This window comes from Quercus robur, chromosome 7 (assembly GCF_932294415.1).
Source record: "Quercus robur chromosome 7, dhQueRobu3.1, whole genome shotgun sequence".
NCBI classification, from domain to species: Eukaryota; Viridiplantae; Streptophyta; class Magnoliopsida; order Fagales; family Fagaceae; genus Quercus; species Quercus robur.
In genome coordinates this window covers 10,632,087-10,652,848 of record NC_065540.1, presented here as the reverse complement: position 1 = coordinate 10,652,848, position 20,762 = coordinate 10,632,087, and the positions used below count along the sequence as shown (strand labels likewise).

General features: G+C 33.9%; 2 protein-coding genes and 1 pseudogene across 2 annotated transcripts; all 3 read right to left on the bottom strand.

Annotated features, from left to right (window-relative positions):
* Window positions 1-6,376: 6,376 nt before the first annotated feature.
* Window positions 6,377-8,853, bottom strand: LOC126692188 (small RNA-binding protein 11, chloroplastic). The gene is made up of 4 exons (XM_050387701.1): window positions 8,664-8,853; window positions 7,094-7,162; window positions 6,889-6,995; window positions 6,377-6,813 (listed from the first exon to the last, which is right to left on the bottom strand). The coding sequence occupies exons 1-4, from the start codon at window positions 8,776-8,778 to the stop codon at window positions 6,694-6,696; spliced, it is 411 nt and encodes a 136-aa protein (XP_050243658.1). The 5' UTR covers window positions 8,779-8,853; the 3' UTR covers window positions 6,377-6,693.
* A 1,220-nt stretch (window positions 8,854-10,073) lies between these two features.
* Window positions 10,074-13,478, bottom strand: LOC126691001 (uncharacterized; annotated as a pseudogene).
* A 2,372-nt stretch (window positions 13,479-15,850) lies between these two features.
* On the bottom strand, window positions 15,851-20,483 carry LOC126692187 (mRNA-decapping enzyme-like protein). Its single transcript, XM_050387700.1, has 8 exons — window positions 20,141-20,483; window positions 19,902-19,942; window positions 19,658-19,707; window positions 18,914-19,058; window positions 18,063-18,119; window positions 17,690-17,804; window positions 16,758-17,234; window positions 15,851-16,434 (listed from the first exon to the last, which is right to left on the bottom strand). Exons 1-8 carry the CDS (start codon window positions 20,297-20,299, stop codon window positions 16,378-16,380), a joined length of 1,101 nt encoding a protein of 366 aa, XP_050243657.1. The 5' UTR covers window positions 20,300-20,483; the 3' UTR covers window positions 15,851-16,377.
* Window positions 20,484-20,762: the final 279 nt, after the last annotated feature.

The window sequence follows — 20,762 nt, the reverse complement described above, 5'->3', positions numbered from 1 at the left end:
TTGGACACTGTTTTATGAATTTTTTTTTTTTAATTATTTTTGAAATAATGAGGTTAAGAGGAGAGCTTCTAATGTCTAAGACCTGAATAATACAAATCTTTTCTACCATTTTTTGTATTATACTTTATGTTTTATTAATTACAACTTATCATATATTTGTTTAAATTTCCTTATAAATTAACCAAAGTTTAAAATAAAAAAAATAAATATATAACAAATTGTAATTGATAGAATATAAAATGAAACACAAAATGTGGTACAGTCGTATGGAGCTAGACCTACATTGGATTTCATTAGTGGAGGCAGAAAATTTTCGTGGATTGGACAAGAGTGTATTTAATGTGAGTTACAAGCAGAATAATTGCGGTGGAAATTTAGGTTTGACATTATATATAGGAAATGTACGTACTTGCTTATTGCTATTAATTTGTCCTAATCGGCCTAAAATTGAGTCATTTCTAAGTTGAGTGTGAATGTGTGAATATTGACTTAATTGTCATGACCCAAGAGGTGTTAGAGTATGACTCGCTGATTTTAATGAAACACAAAAAAGAGGCCAAAGGTGGTTGAAAATTCAGGACGTGGAACCAAACTTATTTTTCTCTTAAAAAATTAAAACTTATTGGTGTGGACAATCAAGGTCCTCTCTCTCTAATCACATGCTTTACATGACTTACAATGGTTGTTATTTGATGCTGCCTTGCTTTGTATAAACTTATTCTTTCTTTGAATAAAATTCTGCCATTTATTCTCAAAAAAAAAAAAAAAAAACTATTACAGTGTATAGAAAATTTGTATTCATAAAGACTTGCACTTTAGGTCCACTTTAGTTGTATCACACATATTTATGCCTCTTATATAAGCTAGACACACTCTTGTATATTTTAATAAATCAAAGCAATATTTCTAACATTAACCTTAGGTTATGATATGCACAAACAGTTTGGTACAAAATTATGAGATGCGCCTAGAAGCAAGCAACTAGCCTAGCGTGTCTCTGGCATAGATTTGCTAAATCAAATAATGGAAGAGTTGAGAAATGGCACGTGAGAGGACTTTGCCTGTAGTGGTCTAACCCATGACATTATCTTCTACCCAAAAATATATATATATATATATATATATATATATATAACTAAAGGGAATGGATTGTTTTGGACCATGAGCTGTGTCATTTCACCTCAAAATCAATTAGTGATAAAGAAGATACACTCAAATCTTTTATAACATTCAATATTACGCCATTTGGGCCTATTTTTAGAGTAGTTGTAGGGAATCAAATTGTGGTCCCCCAACAGTCCCTTCCTCATAATGACACTCCTGTGACTTGAACCTATGACCTTGGCTCTAATACCATTGGACAGACCGTGAGTTGTACCATTCCACCTCAAAATCAATTGGTGATAAGGAAAACACACTCAAATTTTTTATGGCATTTGACATCATACCACGCAAGCCTGTTTTTAAAATGGTTGTAGGGAATCAAATTGTGTTCCTCGAATGACTTGGTTTGGTTAGGTATTGCCTCAGTTAAAAAGATTCTAAAGAATAAGAAATTCAAACAAGATAAAGACACAAAAAAATTGAAAGTAATCTATATTACACTGATCCTAAGAATAGAAAAGTAAATTGCAAAAAAGGTCAAGCAAATTGCAAGAATTCTAAAATAAATTTAAAGAAACTTATTTTTATTAAAGTAGAATGGTTACTAGGTTAATTTGAGCTGAAATGTAAAGCAACTAAAAGAGATGCTAACCTAAAAATAAAATAAAATAAAAAATGGGAAAGAAAAGAAGATATAGACATGTTGAATATTAACTTATAATTGTTTATCTCTCTTCTTCATGGGTAGTCGACCTTTTATAATTAAAATAATTAGTAATTACCACTTGTTGATGCACATTTTGGCAAAAGGGCCTAATGACAGAAAAAGTTCAACAATATAAAAAATGGGTGAAGAAAGAAAAAGTAGCAAAATAAAAACCATTAAAGTCCGAATAGCAAGAATAATAGTCCACAAGCCCACAAAATAACAAAGTAGTTCGAAAGCAAGCAAACGGGCCAAGGAAGCCCCAAAGAATGAAATGGTTAAGCCCATGGGTATCATAAGAAATAGAAAGAAAGCAAAAACGAGCCGGAGGAGCCCAAAGAAGGGAATTAGTAAATGGGATTGGTTCGAAGGTCAATAAACCCAAAAGTAAAGGATGTGTTAATTGGGTTGGGGAAGCCCAAAAGATTTAGTAAAAGCCTATGGGAATGTAAGAAGTATGAAGAATGAAATGGGCCAAGAATGCCCCAAGGAATGAAACGGGCCGAAGATGCCCAAGGAATAAAATGGGTGGGGAAAGCCCAAGATGTTATATGGACTAACCCAGCAGGAATACTGGGCAATGTAAACTAAAGGAAGGAATAGCACATGAAACTGGCATGGCAGGCCCAGAGGAAGTCCAACAAACAAGGTTAAACGATATTGTGGCAAAAACAATGCAATAACATGGCAGGAGTACCAGCTAGCCCACAAACTAGAAGTGAAAGGAGATGAGAGCTGAATTAAAGAAGAAAAAGCTCATGCCTAAGCAATGCCCAGCCTAGCCCAGCCCAACCCAAAGAAGAAACGAGATGCAAAGAATGAAGACCCAATGACTCATCCACGCCACAAGAGTTAAACAAAAAGCAGAACAAGCAGCAAGACCAGACAAACCTACAGGCAATGGCAAACACATAAACGCTAGAAAAGCAATGGACTCACATGAGAGTGGAGCACGCACAAGGATCAGGCACCACCTACTTGTACCCAACCAATACAGGGGAGATAGGCCATGGGTCAAAGGTAAGAGAGGATGTGGTCTGGCAGTGGGGAGAAGGAGGAGATTATTTTGTGGTTTCCGCTTAAGCTCATTTGGGGGAAATGTCCTGCTGAGATGACATTCCACCCAAAAGAGGTAAACATGAGCTGGAATCACTAAGTGCATACTATAGGAGTTAATAAAAGAGAAACACAGCCCTTATCCAAATGAGAATGCCAAGAGAAGCAAGAAAACAAAAGAAAACTATTTTTGTCTAGGAATAAAGCGTGGCACAGCCAATACAAGGTAGTGGTGGTGGTTGGGCAGTCAGCAAACCAGTGGGCAGTTCGGGAGCCAAAAGTAGTTGAAGGATAAAAATGGTAAATCTTATCACGGTAGGCAATATAAAAATGCCTTAGCCATGCACAATAAACAACAATAAGGAGGAACAAGAGAAAACACTGAAAATAGAGAAATAGAAGAAACTAAGAAAAACAAAGGAGACAAACAAAGAAAACTGAGAGTGAGTAAGGAAATAAGAGTGATAGGAGTGAAAAATATGCACCAGTAGGCTATCCACTTCTCTCCCTCTCAATAGCCCACTCTCTAACAAGTTAAGAATCTGAGGTTAAGCCACCTAGGCCCATTCTCCTAAGTGAGCAATTTCTATAGTAGGATTCCCCTATGAGGTTGCCCACATTGGAGATTAGTTCCCTTCTTGGACTTAAATCTGCCTAGGAGCCAAGTTTAGCAGACTAATTCTCTTCCTTCTTTTGTCATGATTGTTCAATGACTAACGCTATTCTCTTGTTATTAATTTACTCTTGTCATACTTACATTATCGTATTTTCTTTTTGTGAAATTGTTTAAGCATCCTCTCTATCAGTAGCAAGTGCTTTAGTTAAAATATTTTAGTTATCTTGCCGTATTATGTTTTTCCTGCCATAACGCTTTTTATAACAGTATCTCCTGCCATGGACCCATAACTCCATCAAGATTCCTACCAGGGAATCTAACTTGCGCACAAGTTGGCCTAAGGTGAGTTTCAATTAAGTCAATCCCGACTCTCTTATCCCAAAATCATTGAGTTGTAGTGCGGCAGGAGCAGCCCAGTGCAGCACATAAAAAGGCCCACCACACCACTTTACAAGATAATGAAGGTTTTTTTTTTTTTTTTTTTACTTTGTGGTAACTACACTGTATCATCACACACACACACACACACACATATATTTCAAATAATTCGATAATTACATTGAATTAAGAAAGGGATTTTTTTTTTTTTTTTGGTTAGCAGAATGGATATTATATTAATCAAACAGCAACAACCATTACAAATTGACCACAGAGGCCAAAGTATTGGCAACACCCTATAATACTACAACCCATTTTTATTAGAGTTAATCAAAATATTCAGATCAACAGAGTGGGGAAAATAAAAAAGTAAAAAAATAAAGCAAAATTTTCCATCATGGAACAACCCCTTTTGGTCAAGAAGTCAATGCATTGATTCACCTCTCTATACACATGCCCCACCCGGACCTGTACTAGTCTTGCTATGAGGGACTTGCAATCATTTAACAAAGGAGAGTAACTCCGGTTAAGACATTCAGCACCATTAAGCAACTCCACAATCACCTTAGCATCAAGTAATAGGTGGAAAATAAAAACTGCTAATTAAATTACAATATTCTTAGCATGACAAGTAATAAGTGGTATATTTTAATAAAAGTAACATGTAATTTAGGCAAAGATGCTTTTCCTGCCAAATTACTAGTGCCTAATTATTAGACTTTCACATGATATGATTGCCAAATTTAACACTTGTATATTGCCAAGCATTCAAAGATATCTAGTGAATCTTAGAAAAGGTAATAAAACACATTTAGGGGCAAACAACTTTAAAACTAAAAGCTTTCTCCAAAAAAAAAAAAAAAAAAAAAAAAAACTTTAAAAAACTAAAACTAAAATAGCTCATTGATTAAATAATAATAATAATAATACATATTTTTCAAAATAACACCCAATTTACACGCATTTTAGAGGAATAATAATAATAATAATAATATCTTTTAATTGAATTAATTGGGTTTAAGTATGAAAATACCTAGTACTCTTATAATTATGTCATCTTTTCTTATTTATAGAATATAGCTGATTACTTAAAGGCACTTTATCACTATTAAGGGTCATGCATCCAAGTATCCAACCCACCAACTTGACAAAATCGTCCAATCTAATCGGTCCTAACAGTTCAAGGTAGTTTTTTTGTGGGTCGGGTTCTGAATGATATGTTTTCAACCCATCAAACCCATCACCCTAAAAATTTATTTAATTTTTTTTTTGATTTATTATAGTATTTTGAGAATTTGTTTGGATTAATTTATAAATTTGGAATATGATTTAAGCATATTATGTGAATTGTAAAAATGTATTAAAAAATAGGGACTTATAATTGTTGAATGTCTTTTTTTTTTTTCCCTTACAAGAAATGAAATATTTTATATCCAACATGTTGGATTGATTTTTACACACATAGTAGGTTGGGTTGGGTTGAGAATTCTTTTAACTTATTCCCCTAAAATTTTTAAGAATGGATCTCTCCATTCAATTAATACTTTTTTATGGTAAAAATTATGAAAAACTCAATCTCTACATTCTATAACAAATGAAAAAAAATATAGTATCACAAACTATTATACAACTTCTTTGCTACAATTATGACATGGCAGAGTGTAAATGGTGAAAAAAAAATGATGGGTTAGACTTGTGACAAAAATTCGTGGAATGGTTTTGTGGTACTAAAGTTACAATAGGATTGCACTAGTGTTATTTGTTTCCTTTTCAACGTGGACTCAAACGCTTATTGATTTTAATGTCTTAAACTCACGTGTTTAGCCACTTTTGTCAACTTCTCAATCGAAAAAATGCATGGCATATACATGTGTTAAATTGTTAATTCTATTTCTTCTCCACATATATATGGACTTGCGTGGAATCATTCTACAAAGCCATGTAGACTTGCATGCACTCATTTCGTAACCATGTGAACTTCTTGGACCCTAGACTTTCATGCAATCATTTTGCAAGCCATCTGGACTTCTTGAACCAAGCTGTACAACACATACCCAAGTTACGCAATTCTCTTACAGTAGAGAGTGTCTAATCTCTAATGACACAATTTTGCTACAATTCTAATATGTTCAACTATGAGGGATAAGTTCATATAAAAGTGATGATTCAACATTCATAGTCGATCACTTTAATAAGTTGTGACAAAATATGTGGTCATTGAATAACTATATAATAGATAGTCGACCAATTGTCACCTCCAATGGAAATGCACCTTTAAGACCATGACGCTGTATCAAGGCAAAAATCAGATCAATTGTCCCCTCCAATGGCTATGCACCTTCAAGACCATGACGCTGTATCAAGGCAAAATTCGAAATAATTTTAGTGCGTATGATCCTAACATATTGTGTACAAGGCTCCCACCGCAGATTCCTTGTTATGCTTCAAGTCTTGAGATCGAGAGTCAGACTCTCAAGCTCCAGATCAGATTGGTTTCAAGCTCAAATACATATATGTTCAAGACAAATGAACTCTCTCAGTTTGCAAAAATATTAAAGTATATTACAACCTTTACTCATTAAATGTTCAAGACAAGTGAACTCTATCTCACAGATCACACTTAAAACTAGTATTCAAAGTTTGTTGGATTTTGATCTAAAATACTATCTGATGTTGCTTCTGATGATGTGTGGTGCTTCTACTAGTGGAAGACACATGCCTTGCGATCAAAATAAGATTATTAGCTAGAAAAAGTTAACACAGACATTTGGATAAGACATAATTTATAGGAATCCAACTTTTCCTGCCATTGTCCTTTGCACAAATTATATCTTCATATAAGTACTTGACTGTCGTCTTTTGGCTCTGGAGGCCCTCTTGCTATTGGGATTCCACCTCCAAAATCGGATTTGGGTTTTGCATAGTCCACAAAAACAACACGCCCATTTAATGCCTGCCAGTAGTTATTTGTTATTTTTGAATTTCAAAGCTTAAAAGAATCAAATGCAGAGATGAAAAAGGGGATTACCTTTCCATTCATCTCTGTAAGGGCTTTCTGAGCTTCATCTTCTGAAGCAAAGGTCACAAATCCAAATCCTTTTGATCTGTCTGAGACTCTGTCCATTACAACTTTAGCTGGAAAAAGAAAAATTGTTAAGCTCCAACTAACTGAATATTCTACTGGCTTGAAGAGGGTAACTTAATGTTATTGCATATGGAAAGCCCATTGTCACCTTCAACAACTTGACCATATTGAGAAAATGCTTCTGATAATCCTTTGTCATTGGTGTAAAATGACAATCCTACAGCATTGTGAGGGAAAAAAAAATCTTTAGCAAGTGCATTAACATAACAAAAATCTTTAGCAAGTGCCCTATACAGTATATACGGCAATAAAAGCTGCAAAACTGTGTTATCCTTTTTTTTTTTGGAAAGTCTAAGTGAGTTAATATAAAGTTAAACAAAACTTTTTGTTGGCAAAGATAATATGGAAAAATGATTTAGATAAGAAGCCAAAAAAAAGAATCAGAAAAACTCTATGGCCTATCTAGGGATCATGAAGCTCTCTCCACTGCTTGATATATTTTACATACAAATACAAAGAGAAAATGTTTCTATATGATTTGTGTACTTTTGACAAAGCATGTCGCTAAGTATCAAGGGAAACATTCTACAAAAATTCAAAACTTAAATAAGTAGCAATTTTATAAAAGATTCCAATGCCCTTTTAGTAGAGGTCAAGCCTCAATGCAATGGCAAGTGCCTTTCACCAAAAGCAATAGGTCACAGGTTCGAGTCTGGGAATCAGCATTTCCCAAAAAAAATTGGGGGTAAGCTTGCCTACCAATCACCCCTCCCAAAACTTTTAAAAGCAAGAGCTTTCAGCACTGGGTACAACCTTTTTAGTGCTTTTTTAGTACAATTCAATACACTTCTTTTTTAATATTATGAGAAGCTTAGTTACTTTGAAAAGCAATCCTTGTGCGGCTTCTCAAAATTAGCAAGAGTATAAAGCACCTTTGATTTATCTAACGAGATGCTTCTGTTCTTTAAAATGACGAAACACCCTATAAAAGTCTCCATCAAATGGAGTTTAAAAGGTTCAACTGATAGAACCATCTAGTAATCAAAATTAGGATCTGGAATTCTGTGAGTAATACACACAGCATGTATAACACAACAGTATATTGATCAGAAAAACATGAGCTAGGAGAATCACATCTCTATGTTGGTTACAGATGATAAAAAGGCATTCACATATACAAAAACAATCTCAAGATTAGTTATTTTGTAGCTAAGCAAAAAAGATAAAACACTATTTAGACAAGACTTGAGCAGACACACTTCCACCACTTTATTTGGAAATAAAAACAATCTGAACCATACATGAATATTGATAACCATAAAGGTTTTGAAGTAAATGTAATCAAGATTAGCATGAGTTCTTAATTAAGGTCAGAGCCATGTACATGGTTGTATTTAAGGATTTCAATAGTACCCACAAGACCATTCAGCTCTCTCTGGAAGCCTCACTCGGTTATTGATGAATTAAATAAGCGTATATTTTGTAGAAAAAGGTGAAAGAAGGAAACGCAAAAAATTCATATAGGTATTACGTCGAACAGGTTATGGTCATAGTTCAAGTAATCCAAAATAAAATGGTGGCGTAGATAAATAGCGAAACATATGATTGGTTTTCGTTCACACATAAATAGTGGGTAATAACTACTTAACGTTTTGAGATAGTACAACGTCGTAAAGCAAAGTGAAACAAAAAGTTAGGAAGAGAGAGAGAGATAGTACCTCCAACGAAAAGTTTGGAAGCTATGCCTCTGGAACAAATGAGAAGAGTTGGAGTAAGGAGAGAAGTGTATGATAGATTGGGATTATGCCCAACTAGTCTTCTAAGCGCCGCCATTCGATGCCACACACACTGGGTTCTGCTGCCAGGGAAATACTCTTTGAGAGCTTAGAAATGATGGACACTATTCCGCGATATATATATATACCGGTGATGCTAAGTTTTTTTTTTTTTTTTTGAGAAACCCTTAAATCCTAAGTTAAATATAATACATAGAATTTTAAATTTACAATCTAAAATTCAATTACTTGAAGTTACAGGATAATCTATTTTTAAAATCTTAATATATGAAATGATAAATACTCGAAATTAAAATGATAATTAGTTGAAGTTATAGGATAATTTATTTTTAAAATCTTAATATATTTTACAATTATCTACCCATCCCATCTTTAATCTTGAATTTACAAGGCAAAAAAAATAAGGAGGTAAATCTACTCCAATGAAATGAAGTGAAGGTCTGTTTGGATTTGCTTATTTGCTGAAAACTGAAAACTTATTGCTAAAAAAAAGAAAAAGGTAAATCTACTCCAGCGAAATGAATTGAAGGTCATTTGGATTTGCTTATTTGTTGAAAACTGAAAACTTATTTCTAAAAATACTGTAGCAAAATAATTTTTTAAAGGTAAAACACTTTAACAAAACCCATGGCTGCGTTTTTCAGTACTTGGTGATCCATGAATAATATCCATGGGACCCACTAAAAAAATGCAAAACGCAAAAAACTCTGTACGCAAACACACGCTAAGTTCTCTATCTCAAATATTAATAAAAATAAGATATTAGCCTTCCATGTTGTTTCATTCTTTTCATACAATTTTTTTTTATTGCTCAACTATGAAAAATATGTCTGAATATATTCAGACATATATGTGTGACACTGTCATTGTGCTGCTGGCTGTTCCAGTATGATTTTCTAAATGTTTTTGTATTGTCATAAAATTAATAATAAGTTCTTTGAAATAAAATTGCTCATTCATAGGAAAAAAATGTAAAAAGAAAATCTTAAACAAGGTCTTGAACATTCTGATAACAATTTTTTTAGTCAATACAATAAGATATGAGCCTCCTATGTTAGTTTCATAACTTTTATAATTTTTTTTAATAGAGTAGTGCAACTATAAAAAAAAAAAATAATAATAATAATAGAATAAAAAATTAAACTTGGTTTTAACATTTTGATAAAAGAATTTTTTATTTCCTGAATAATGTTCTTACATTCATGCACTGATGAGAAAAGCCATGTTTTTTTTTTCCCTATGTTCACAGACGTAAAAAAAAAATTATGGACTCATCATGAATCTCTACAGATAATTCATGAAATTTTAGATTGAATACAGTAGAAGAGGATATTCAAACAGAGAGAAGAAATCATTAAATTATGAGGGGCAATATTAACAACAACATAGGAAAAATCAATACTAGTTTTGTCACCGCAATGCAATAATTTCATCTTCTTTGCATTCTCCCACATCAATTACCATAGTACCTCCTTGTTAGTCGGCAAGATCCTGCAGCAGTTTCTTCTTGGAGGCTGTTCAAAATACAAAAGAACGATGTAAGTTATCAATCATGATAATAATGACAGATGACATGATTATAAATTAAATTTGTAACTCAAGCTCACTAAATACATTTTCTAGTGTTAACATCAATTAAATTAGGCAGTAACTCATGGAGTGTTGATTATTCTTCATGACTCAATCCAACATTCCCTAATGGGGGTGTCCCTATGGTCACGCTCAGGAGGGTGAGTCACAATAGTCTCCCCCATCCCTCCTATCTCATAAAAAAAAAATCGATTACCTTATCCCACAAATATGGGTTGGGCGTCTTGTAAACCTCCACTCTTCTAATTTGAGGAGGAGTTGGCATTTGCCATTTGCAGTTTGGTAGCGGAGTTTGATGTGGAAGATATTCAGTGGCTGTTTCATTTTTATTTGACGAATGTTGAGCAGTAGAAATGTAATACACAAAAGGTATTTGACATTTGTGCATGCTATTAGTGCCAGTGTTGAAGGAGAAGGCAGTGTTATCAACTTTATGGTGCCAATCAACAAAGGTTCTTCTAGGCAATTCCATATCTCTGACTAAGAAAGTGCCTCGGAATATTTGTACAACGTAACCCCATGAAGCAGATACTGTCCAATTTCGATTTTTGTCATAGCAAATGGATTGTTGCATCAGCCCAGCCGAGTCCATCTTCATTGGGCGCCTGAGTCGTTTTAGGGCTTTCACATTGTCCTTCGTATTGGGGAATATGTAATTAGCCTCCATGTCTAAGTGGTGTAACGAGACTAGAGGCGCAATTGGGTGCGCTGCTAGGAGACCCACTAGGTTGCCGTACACATCAAACTAATCACCAATGAGAAGAAATAAATTATTAGAGATGAATATTTTTTATTACCTTTATTCAGCAAAAAAAAAAAATATATATATATATATATATATTTTTTTTTTCCTCTATTCTATTTATAGCTAATTTTTAGGCATGTTATTAATTTAAATTCATCATTGTAAAACTAAATCCATTGATGGAAGACAACATTCTTGCTTAAACCCATTCATGGCACCTAAATTAGCTTAGCTATTAACAATTAATAAAATATCCCTTTCTATTTATCTAAATTCCATATTGTTTGTATAATATTATATTTATTGGAGAAACCCGACACACTAGTTTTAAATTACACACATAAAGGGTTACAATAATAGATTTACAATAATAAATTTTTGGTGCAGAAACTAGTTTTCATTATTATAATGGTTACTTTTAGAAATGTTATCTAGCTAAAATTCTACTGTAATTTGACCACTTATCAGTTCCCTTTGGATAGAAAAAACATATTTGTTTCTTATATGAAATTTCCAAACTCTCTCCTATCTATATCTTAACATAAATACAAAATCATTATTTTAACAAAAGTTTAGTGGAACAAACAAAAATGAGGTTCTTAATTTCATGCATATTAATTAAGAAAAAAAAAAAAAAAAAAAAAACCTTACCTAGTGAAATCCTTTTTCCTTTGTGAGAGGAACACCTAGTTCAGCCATGCAAGCTTGAATTCGATCATCTAATCCGTACAAACCTGGATAACTCTGTATACACTTATCTTGCATTTTCTCGAGTGCCATTGCTATTCGTAGCAGATGTTGTAAAAAAAAATGTCATTTTGACACACCAAAAGACTACTTTATTATTTTACCACATCATTTTACAATATCTCATTTATCAGATGTTCTATCATTCAATTCTATACATTAAAATAATATTTACTACACATTAAAATAATATATTATCTCCTCCCTCTCATCACCATCAACAACATCAACAGCACATCCACCACTGCCACAACAACAGCCACCAACAACCACTGTCGCAACAATATCGATCAGCCACCACCGGCACAAACCCGCATCCACCAACACCACCTTAAAAAAATAAAAAAATAAAAAAACAAACACAACCAGAGAGATCGGCACAGAAAATAAAATAAACCCAAAAGCAAAACCCACATCAAACACAAGAAGAGAGATCAAAAAAAAAAAAAAAAAAAAAAAAAACCGGTGAAGGAAACCACCCCAAACCCAATTTGAACCAACCCATCAAAACCCACTCACCTCTTCCGTGAGTTCGTGACACACCTCGCCGTGACCCAGCTCTCCGCAACCCACCACGCCACCATACCCACAACCCACACCGTCACCTAACCCACATCGAAGCCCACGCCAGAATATACCCACATCGGAACCCATCCTTCACTAGAGAGAGGGCGATTAGATAGAGAGGGAGGAGAGAGAGTAAGATCCGGAGAAGTGGAGATGGAGTGGCTCAAAGTGGAATAAGAGAGAAAGATGAATAAAAAAATAATAAAGTACAAATACCATTTGAGTCCGTATCGTGTAAAAAATGCAACGGTACTGTAGCATGTTGCAAAAATTTGACACATTTAACACATCTGATAAAACTCCGTTTTTATGTTTAGTGTGTCAAATGTGCCAAATATTTGGCATTTGGCACATCTGCTGTGGATGCTCTAATGGATAACTTATAGCAAATCCACCACCACCATAGGCCATATTATATGAGAAGTCTATGTTTTGCAAATGACTTTCAGATGTATTTCCAATATAATAATAGCTATTATGATCATACTTCTGCAAAAACTTGACCAAATTATCACGAACAAAAAATGTGTCATCATCCCCCATTACAAACCACCTAACATTCTTCATGTCTAACCTCAAGGTCTCCGATACTATGCGTGTTATACGTATGGCATACCGATGGCCTCCCTTGCGCTTGTACTCAAACTTTGAAGTATCACTGGAAATCCTCAAAGGAGGTAAACCATTATCATTAGGTTCGACTTTGAAATGCTTATCTAACCAAATATTTCCACGCATTTCATTGGGTCTCCACCATAAACTGATATATTGTTTCCTTTTATTCCAAAGTTTGGCTGAAGCTGCAATGCCAAAAACTATATGGGAAAGATTTGTTTTTTCTAGGGAGTTAGGAGTTGGACTAGAAACTATAAGGGAAAGATTTGTTTCTTAGGAGTTGGACCAAGGGATGATATTGAAGAATTATCTTGCTGATGGATTGAGAAGGATTGTTTGGGACAATAATATGGCTGTTTGGGACAATAATATGGCTTGTATATAAATGCAAACAAGTAAGAGAGAATCATAAATATAAATAAGCAAGCAATTATTCTTTTAAGAGAAAAATAATTTGAATCTTTTGCTTTCATGGTTGAGTTCAAAGGTTTTGATTCTTGTAACAAGGAGTGAGAGAACAAAAGGTGTTTGGAAGAGGAATAAAAATTTAGCTAAATTGAAACATCACAATATTGAAAAGAGAAGAGAGTTTTGTGTGAATTCAAAATGGCATAATCCATCTAAAAAAACTTTAAAAGAAAATTAGAAAAAAAAAAATTAAATAACACACGTTTCTAATATTCTATTTAAAAATGTTTTCAAAAAAAATTTTAAAAATAAAAATAAAAACACCCTCACGTTCAAATTACTTTTTTTGTTTTAATACTTATCACTTCTCATGCAATTTAATATATTAAAAAAAAAACTATTTATATTCTTATCAAACTCAAACTTATCAACTAAAGCCCTTCACGTTCAAATTACTTTTTTTGTTTTAATACTTATCCCATCTCATCATGCCGTTTAAAATATATATTTTTTTTTAAATATTCATCATTTTCAGAAAAATATCCACTTATTCTTATCCAAATCAACTTTTGAACCCATTATCAAACTCAAACTTATAAACTAAAGCAACCGTTTTTTTTTTTTTTTTTTTAAATAAACTATTACATTTTCATTTTTCACAACAAAACTATACAAAATCTTGACAAACATACGAGTCTCGCAAGCCCAAGTCTCTAAGACATCCTGAGAGGACAACTGCAAAAGGGACACTATTGCTGAGAATACAACTACTATGAAATAATAATAATAATGATACTAAATCAAGAATTCAAGTTTGAATTTCACTGCCAAATACCTCAGATGATCGATTGGAAGGAATAGGCGCAGCAGGCAGTTTGGTCACTGCAACCAAAATGTGGGCATAACCCAACACCCCAACTAAAACATCATCACTTTCATATCCTCAATACAATCACCCAAACATGAATAGCCCTGTGAGACAGCATATCTGAGCCATGACTGCAGCCAATGAACTAGTAACCTTACATGTCAAGGGTGCACTTCTGCCCCTATACATGCTCCTACTACTGACACCAAAACCGAGGCTAGTATTAATTGTTGCTAAAGAACCCAATACTCCTACTACTGAATTTCTTCAATCTTGCCCACCCACCGCCTCCGTTACCTAACTGGTTATCGCCGCCAACTGTTGAACTTACATCAAAATCAGGTAATGACCTTGAGGTGCTGAAAGGTTGGCTAAAGCCCATGCTGCTGCTAAGTAATCACATTTCCATAGTTTTGTGGCAGAAATAATATCCCTAATGATCTTATACTGACCATCTGGCATGCGCTCCACAACAGCAACTGCACTGGGGTCTTCAGTTCACCCGACTTGACTTCTTGTTTCAATAAGTTGAGCATAGATTGACATATTTTTTCACATGTAAAAAAATCTACTCATATACATTTTATCCTTCAAATTCAAACTGGGTTGAAGTGTATATTCAATTTTTCCAAATCTACATTGGACTCCAGTATCGCTTTTTCATTATTGATTAAAAAAATGTTGTTAGGCTTGATATCTTGACCTAAAAAAACTGTATTCAAACAATAAACAAATCTCCAAACATTTAGCTGGATGAATTAAATTTTATCCAACACTAACACTCCATCAAAACCCAACCCTCGAGAGGATGTCATTTAATGCACATAACTTCTTTTTTGATAATTCAATAGTTGGAAAAGAAGGAATTTGTAACTTCTCCATTAGGTACGCTAAAAGGTATTAATCGAGTTACAAAACTCTCATTTTCTTTTTCCCTCTTATAACTCCATTAATATTTGCATATATTTTCAAACTTCAAAAAAAACAGTACACAAACTCGAGTAGCCTTTTCAATTATTCCTTAATTAGGCTTATCCTGTTAAAATGACAATCATATCTACTGCACATTTGCCAGAGTATTCACTTCTTCAACTTTCCTTTTAGAGGAAAGTTTTTCACTAACTTCAAACAGCTGCTCATTAAAATGTTTCCATTTATAGGTAAGTTTCATCAGTTTTACATATTGCTAAATAAAAGCTGTGTCCCATTTTGAGCACCAACCTTTGTTTTTATCCACTCTCCTCATAAGATGTTATGCGTCACAACAGGTCTCAGTCACATTCAGTGAGGCAAAGCAAGACAAATCTTGTGCGACTTTTAGTGATATATTCATTTTGCCCTTTTTTTTTTTTTTGGTATCCCTCGAAAATACAAGACATGAAAACAGAAATGTCTGCATCACAGAAAGAGACTTTCTGTGCAGGCTCACCATCCACTAGAGCCGAAGTTCATAATACTTTCTTTTTGTTGATAAATGTTCATAATAGCTGGTTGTCCCTAATGTCTGAGCAGAGATTTGGACACCAACAATACAATCCAAAACAATCTAATGAACTGACAACAAACATATAAACCTCTGAAATGAACAAAAATGTCTATTTCAACTATTACCAACATTCTATTCAAGGGGAGAAAATGAAATACACAAAACCCAACAAGAGAGCGCTACCCTACATCCAAGAAAGCAACTTCTCAAAGTAGACAAGTTTCCAAAAAGGCTGAAGTATCAGTAAAGTTACACAGAAAAAGATATTGCACAAAGTTTTCCTCCAATTTAAAGAGATCTCCTCAAACCTGTGGTGATTAAAATAACCATCCACCTGTATTTTAATCATATGACCCATTAAGTAGCCTAAACAAGTGTATAGCTATTAAAAAGGTAATGCGATTAAAAATAGACATAGATGATTGGTTGAATCGCCATATTGTGGGCTGGGGAAACTTTCCTCAACTTGAATTGGAAGAAAATTCTGTTCAAAGATATTATCCACCATCATTATTTATGGAACCAGAGCTATATACAGAACTGATTTTTACACACATGTTTAGATCAGCAATATCTTCAGAAGGAAAGCTCACTAGTTCTCTAGAGGTACTCAAGGATGGTGCACCTTCACTAATGCTTTGTAAAACATGTCAATAAATTGATCGTCCTAGCAAAAGAACAGTTCCATGAATTAGCCAGTAATTTGTTTAATAATAATAATAATAATAACTTGAGAGGCTGGGAATGTTGGAGGCAAGTACACAACATTCAACCACAAGGATCATCCACCAAACCACATACCAAGGTGCAGTTAACAGTAAATACATGACAATTTAGCAGAAATAAATAAGCCTCACCATACAAGCACAGTAAGGTGTCAACATAATCATGTATACCATGATTCACAACAATTCCTCTCAAAGTAGTTTTACTTATACAAGAACAAATGAGATAACCAGGGAAAAAAGAAAAAACAGAAGATGGAGATACCTGAACAAGCATCAGAAGTGCATCGCGAACTTTGTCTCTGCTAATAAGAAGTCCATCATTTGAAGGAGAAGAACTCGGAGTAAGCGACAATGGTGGAGTGGGTGGTGGAAAGGGTTGAAGCATTGGAGTGCCATATGGACGTTGCAGATTCAGGGGAGGGTGAAGGACAGGAGCAGTTGGGATAGATGAAGAAATAGGCGGCATTATCAAGGCCGATGAGGAAGGGGGTGCAAAAAAAGAAGAGGGCTTCAGAAGATTAGCGACCAGATTGTTGCTGCTGATTGGATCAACGGTGTCTTGAAGGGGAGTTGGATTAGATGGAGCTGAAAGAGAAAGTGATGGTACTTGTGGAGTTGGAGCAGTAGAAGAAACAACACTAGATGAATGAGAAGATAAAGGGAGAGCTGCAGAAGAATGATAGGGCTGTGACAGCTGTCTAGAGTTCGCTACATTTGGAGCTCCAATATTCATAGCTGTCTGCAATAGTAGAATTGAAAAAACCGGTCAGAAAAGGGACAGAATGAATGTACTAATATTAAGCAAAGGCAAGAAGGTAAGGATGCAGACTTAAGGGCATCCAATGTTGCAAGCATCCAAAATCAAATAGATCACTTTCAGAATATAGAATGGAACATCCAACCCAAGGCTACAATTTGTTGTATGGAAACTTTTCAAAATCAACAGAAAGCTTTTGGTAACATCTGAAGGACCAGATCTCAATTACATCCATAAGCATTACACACATATGCTTCATCTTAGGATGCAAGCAACATGTTTTGAGAGAAACAAAGTAGTGCTTAGAACACAGAAAAAGTAGCATGTCACCAACATATCCACAGGAAAAAGCTCAATAGAATAAAACCAGTGCTCCACTATATCTAAGATATTGAAGAAAAAATTTTGAAGTATCAATATTAAACTAGACCACATACATTAAAAAGATTCCGAAAGGAAGAATCTTCAGGTGCGTCAGTGGCAGATGATGATGGTTCCAGAGGACCTTCCATTAATGACATGGATGGGACTGCTTCAAGTTCCTCAAACTCACTGAGTAAAGAAAAAAATTGAGGGGATAAAAAACAAGAAAGAAAGTTAGAGAATTATTCACAATTTTACAGCACAGTTTGCAATCAACAAGATAAAATTATAATGCAACTAGCAGAAACTATTACTGAAGCAGAACGCCATTAAATACAAGTTTTGTAAATACCCAAGGACCAACCCGGGAAACCATAAACATCTTAGACGTTACATCATTTTGAAAAGAATTCACCATTATTGTTGTCAGCATTTTTTTATGGTTACCTTTTGCTTGAAGATACTTTTGACTTTGTAGGAACTTTTGAATATGCATTAAGTATCCTGTAGAAAGGAAACATAAAAATGTAATCTATAAGACAACTACTAATTATAAATCTCCATCACATAGAATTATAATGTAAATCCTATACAACATAAGTAGAAAAAGATTAAATCCAGATATTTGAACTTCAAGTTATTGGTTATTGATCCCAATACATGCCCTAGTTACTAATTCTCTGTCCTCAACATTTTTATTTCTTATTTTCTTGGATAAGTGTCTGTCCTACTCAAATATGTTAACAACATCCTCTTGAATTTTTCCCTTGTTATAGATAATGAATAATAGGACCATTATATGTTATGCTATTAGTTTGACAAAAAAGAAAATTGTAGTTCTATGGTTTCAAATTGACAGAATGATCTGTGCCTCAAGAGAGACTATGCGTGTTTACATTTACTGCCTATTTAAGACATGTCAAAGGAGTGGTAGTGTGAAGATAATAGGATAAAAGGAAAATGAATTAACAGTAAAAATAAACTTGAACAGGGGGAAAAAATAAAAATTAAATTAAATTAAAAAAGAAAAAGGAAAAAAAAAGGAACCATGCAGAACTTGCAATAATTATTGATGAACAATGAGGCATATTTCGGGAGAGGTCACATGGTTGTCAAGAGATGTAATCTGATTTGAGTATTTGACAAAATTAAAGTGAAGGCAAATCATTTGTTAGAGTTACAACATGATTTAGAATCTTAAGGTTATGGTACGAAGAGGGCATAAACAAATTCTATGGCATGCCGATGAAGTATGAACTCTAGCTCAAATGACAATATAGACAAGGAATATATTGTACCTACTAAATAGATTCGCAACATCGTCACACTCCCGTGGATTGTAAAACCAAATTCCATTAACCTCTTGGGATGCATTCCGGTACAACAGATATGGAACTTGAACTTCATACTCAAAATCTCCCAAGAGATTCTCCACTAGGTTATCTGTTAAAGGGTTAAAACGAAAACAAACATAAGAGAAAGAAAATGTCAGGACCCAGGTGACATGCTTAAAAGATACAGGCATTTCCAATAAGTAAAACCAGGAACCTAAACCAAGTGTAGCTTTTTTTTAGTATATAGATGGGGAAAGGGGGAGGAGAGTTTGAACCATAAACTAAGTTTAGCTTTATTCCTGGCCGGAAATCAATCAATGGTGTACACCACATGATAATCATGACATAAATTGCTTCTTTCCAGAAAGTTTCTTGGTTCAATTGCTATGGTATAAACCCTAGTAAGGTAGTGCAGAGAAGGGACTACAAAGTCTTCTTCTACATAGTAGCCTAATGCCCACAATAGAGAGCATTCAAAGCATAGCAGGAAGGTTAGGTAAGCCATTCCTAGAGTTGACTATAGCAATCAAATAAGCCATTATGTTCTCCCTAATTTCAAATGGGCCTTGGTTTTTTCTAATCTACACCATGAACTAGCAAGATCCACACAGATTTTTTGCATTGATTGACATAATTCATATACATTTATTAAAAAAAAATCATCCTCTTTAACAGAACAAAATCATAAAATTAAAAAAAAATTAATACCTGTGTTACGCCTATTCATTACAATAAATTGGAACCGCGGCTGAGTATTCCTAACAATAACAAAAACAACAAACCACAACAACATTATTAGCATTAGACAAAACCATTTATAAACACAGCAAACTTAACTAAGAAGTTGGGAAATAAAATAAATCTAAATAACATGAACAGCATAGCTCATTAACACCAAACATAAATCAAAAACACAAACAAAAACAAAATCAAAACAAAGAAAAAGTTATACCTCTTAACAACAAAAAGAGATCCTTCAACGTCTTTGCGACTCTGCAACCGCCAAAATTTTTTTTTTTACTAAAACAAAAATTATAATAATAAAAAAATACTTTGTATTGGCATTAAGTAAGTGTAGAAGGCAGAGTTAAAAGTCAAACAGTAAAAAAAAATCCTAAAAATTGTTAAAGTTTCCTACATTTTCTCGGCAGCCAAACAGTAGCTAAAAAAGAGAGATATAGAGAAACGAACCCATTGGTTGCTCTCGATGTTGAACTCGTAGAAGGTGACGTGAGCGGCGGTGATTAAGATCTCTTCAATGAAGGGATCGATTCTTTGGAGCACAGTGAGGTTGAGCATTTTTGTGCTCTGTTGATCCAGATTCGGCATCAATTTCCCTGTCTGAGACATTATTCACACCAAAAAAATAAAAATAAAAAATAAAAAACCCTAAATCGAAATTAATTTTCCTTTTGGAATTTACTTTCCCAGGAAAGTTATAGAGAGAGAGAGAGAGAGCAGAGCATGCTAGTGAGAGAGAGAGAAGAAAAAGTTTTTTGTTGTTTTTTTACTGTTCTACTACTACTGGAGTCGTCTACATCTGCTTAATATAATATAGATCATCGGTGCTTTGAGACTTGAGAGCTGGTGTTGAATTTACAACTATACCCTTTCTCTGCTTGGGTTTTTTTAATTCCAGATTTTATATACGTTTTGGCTGAGTAATTCTTAGGTACGTCCGGAGCATAGCAAATGGTGATTTCTTTTCTTATAATCACGGTAGAGTTTACTTATTAAATTTATAGTGAAGTTCATCATAAATGTGAAAATAAAGAGTACCATTTCACTCTACTCTAAATAAGTATTTTTCGTT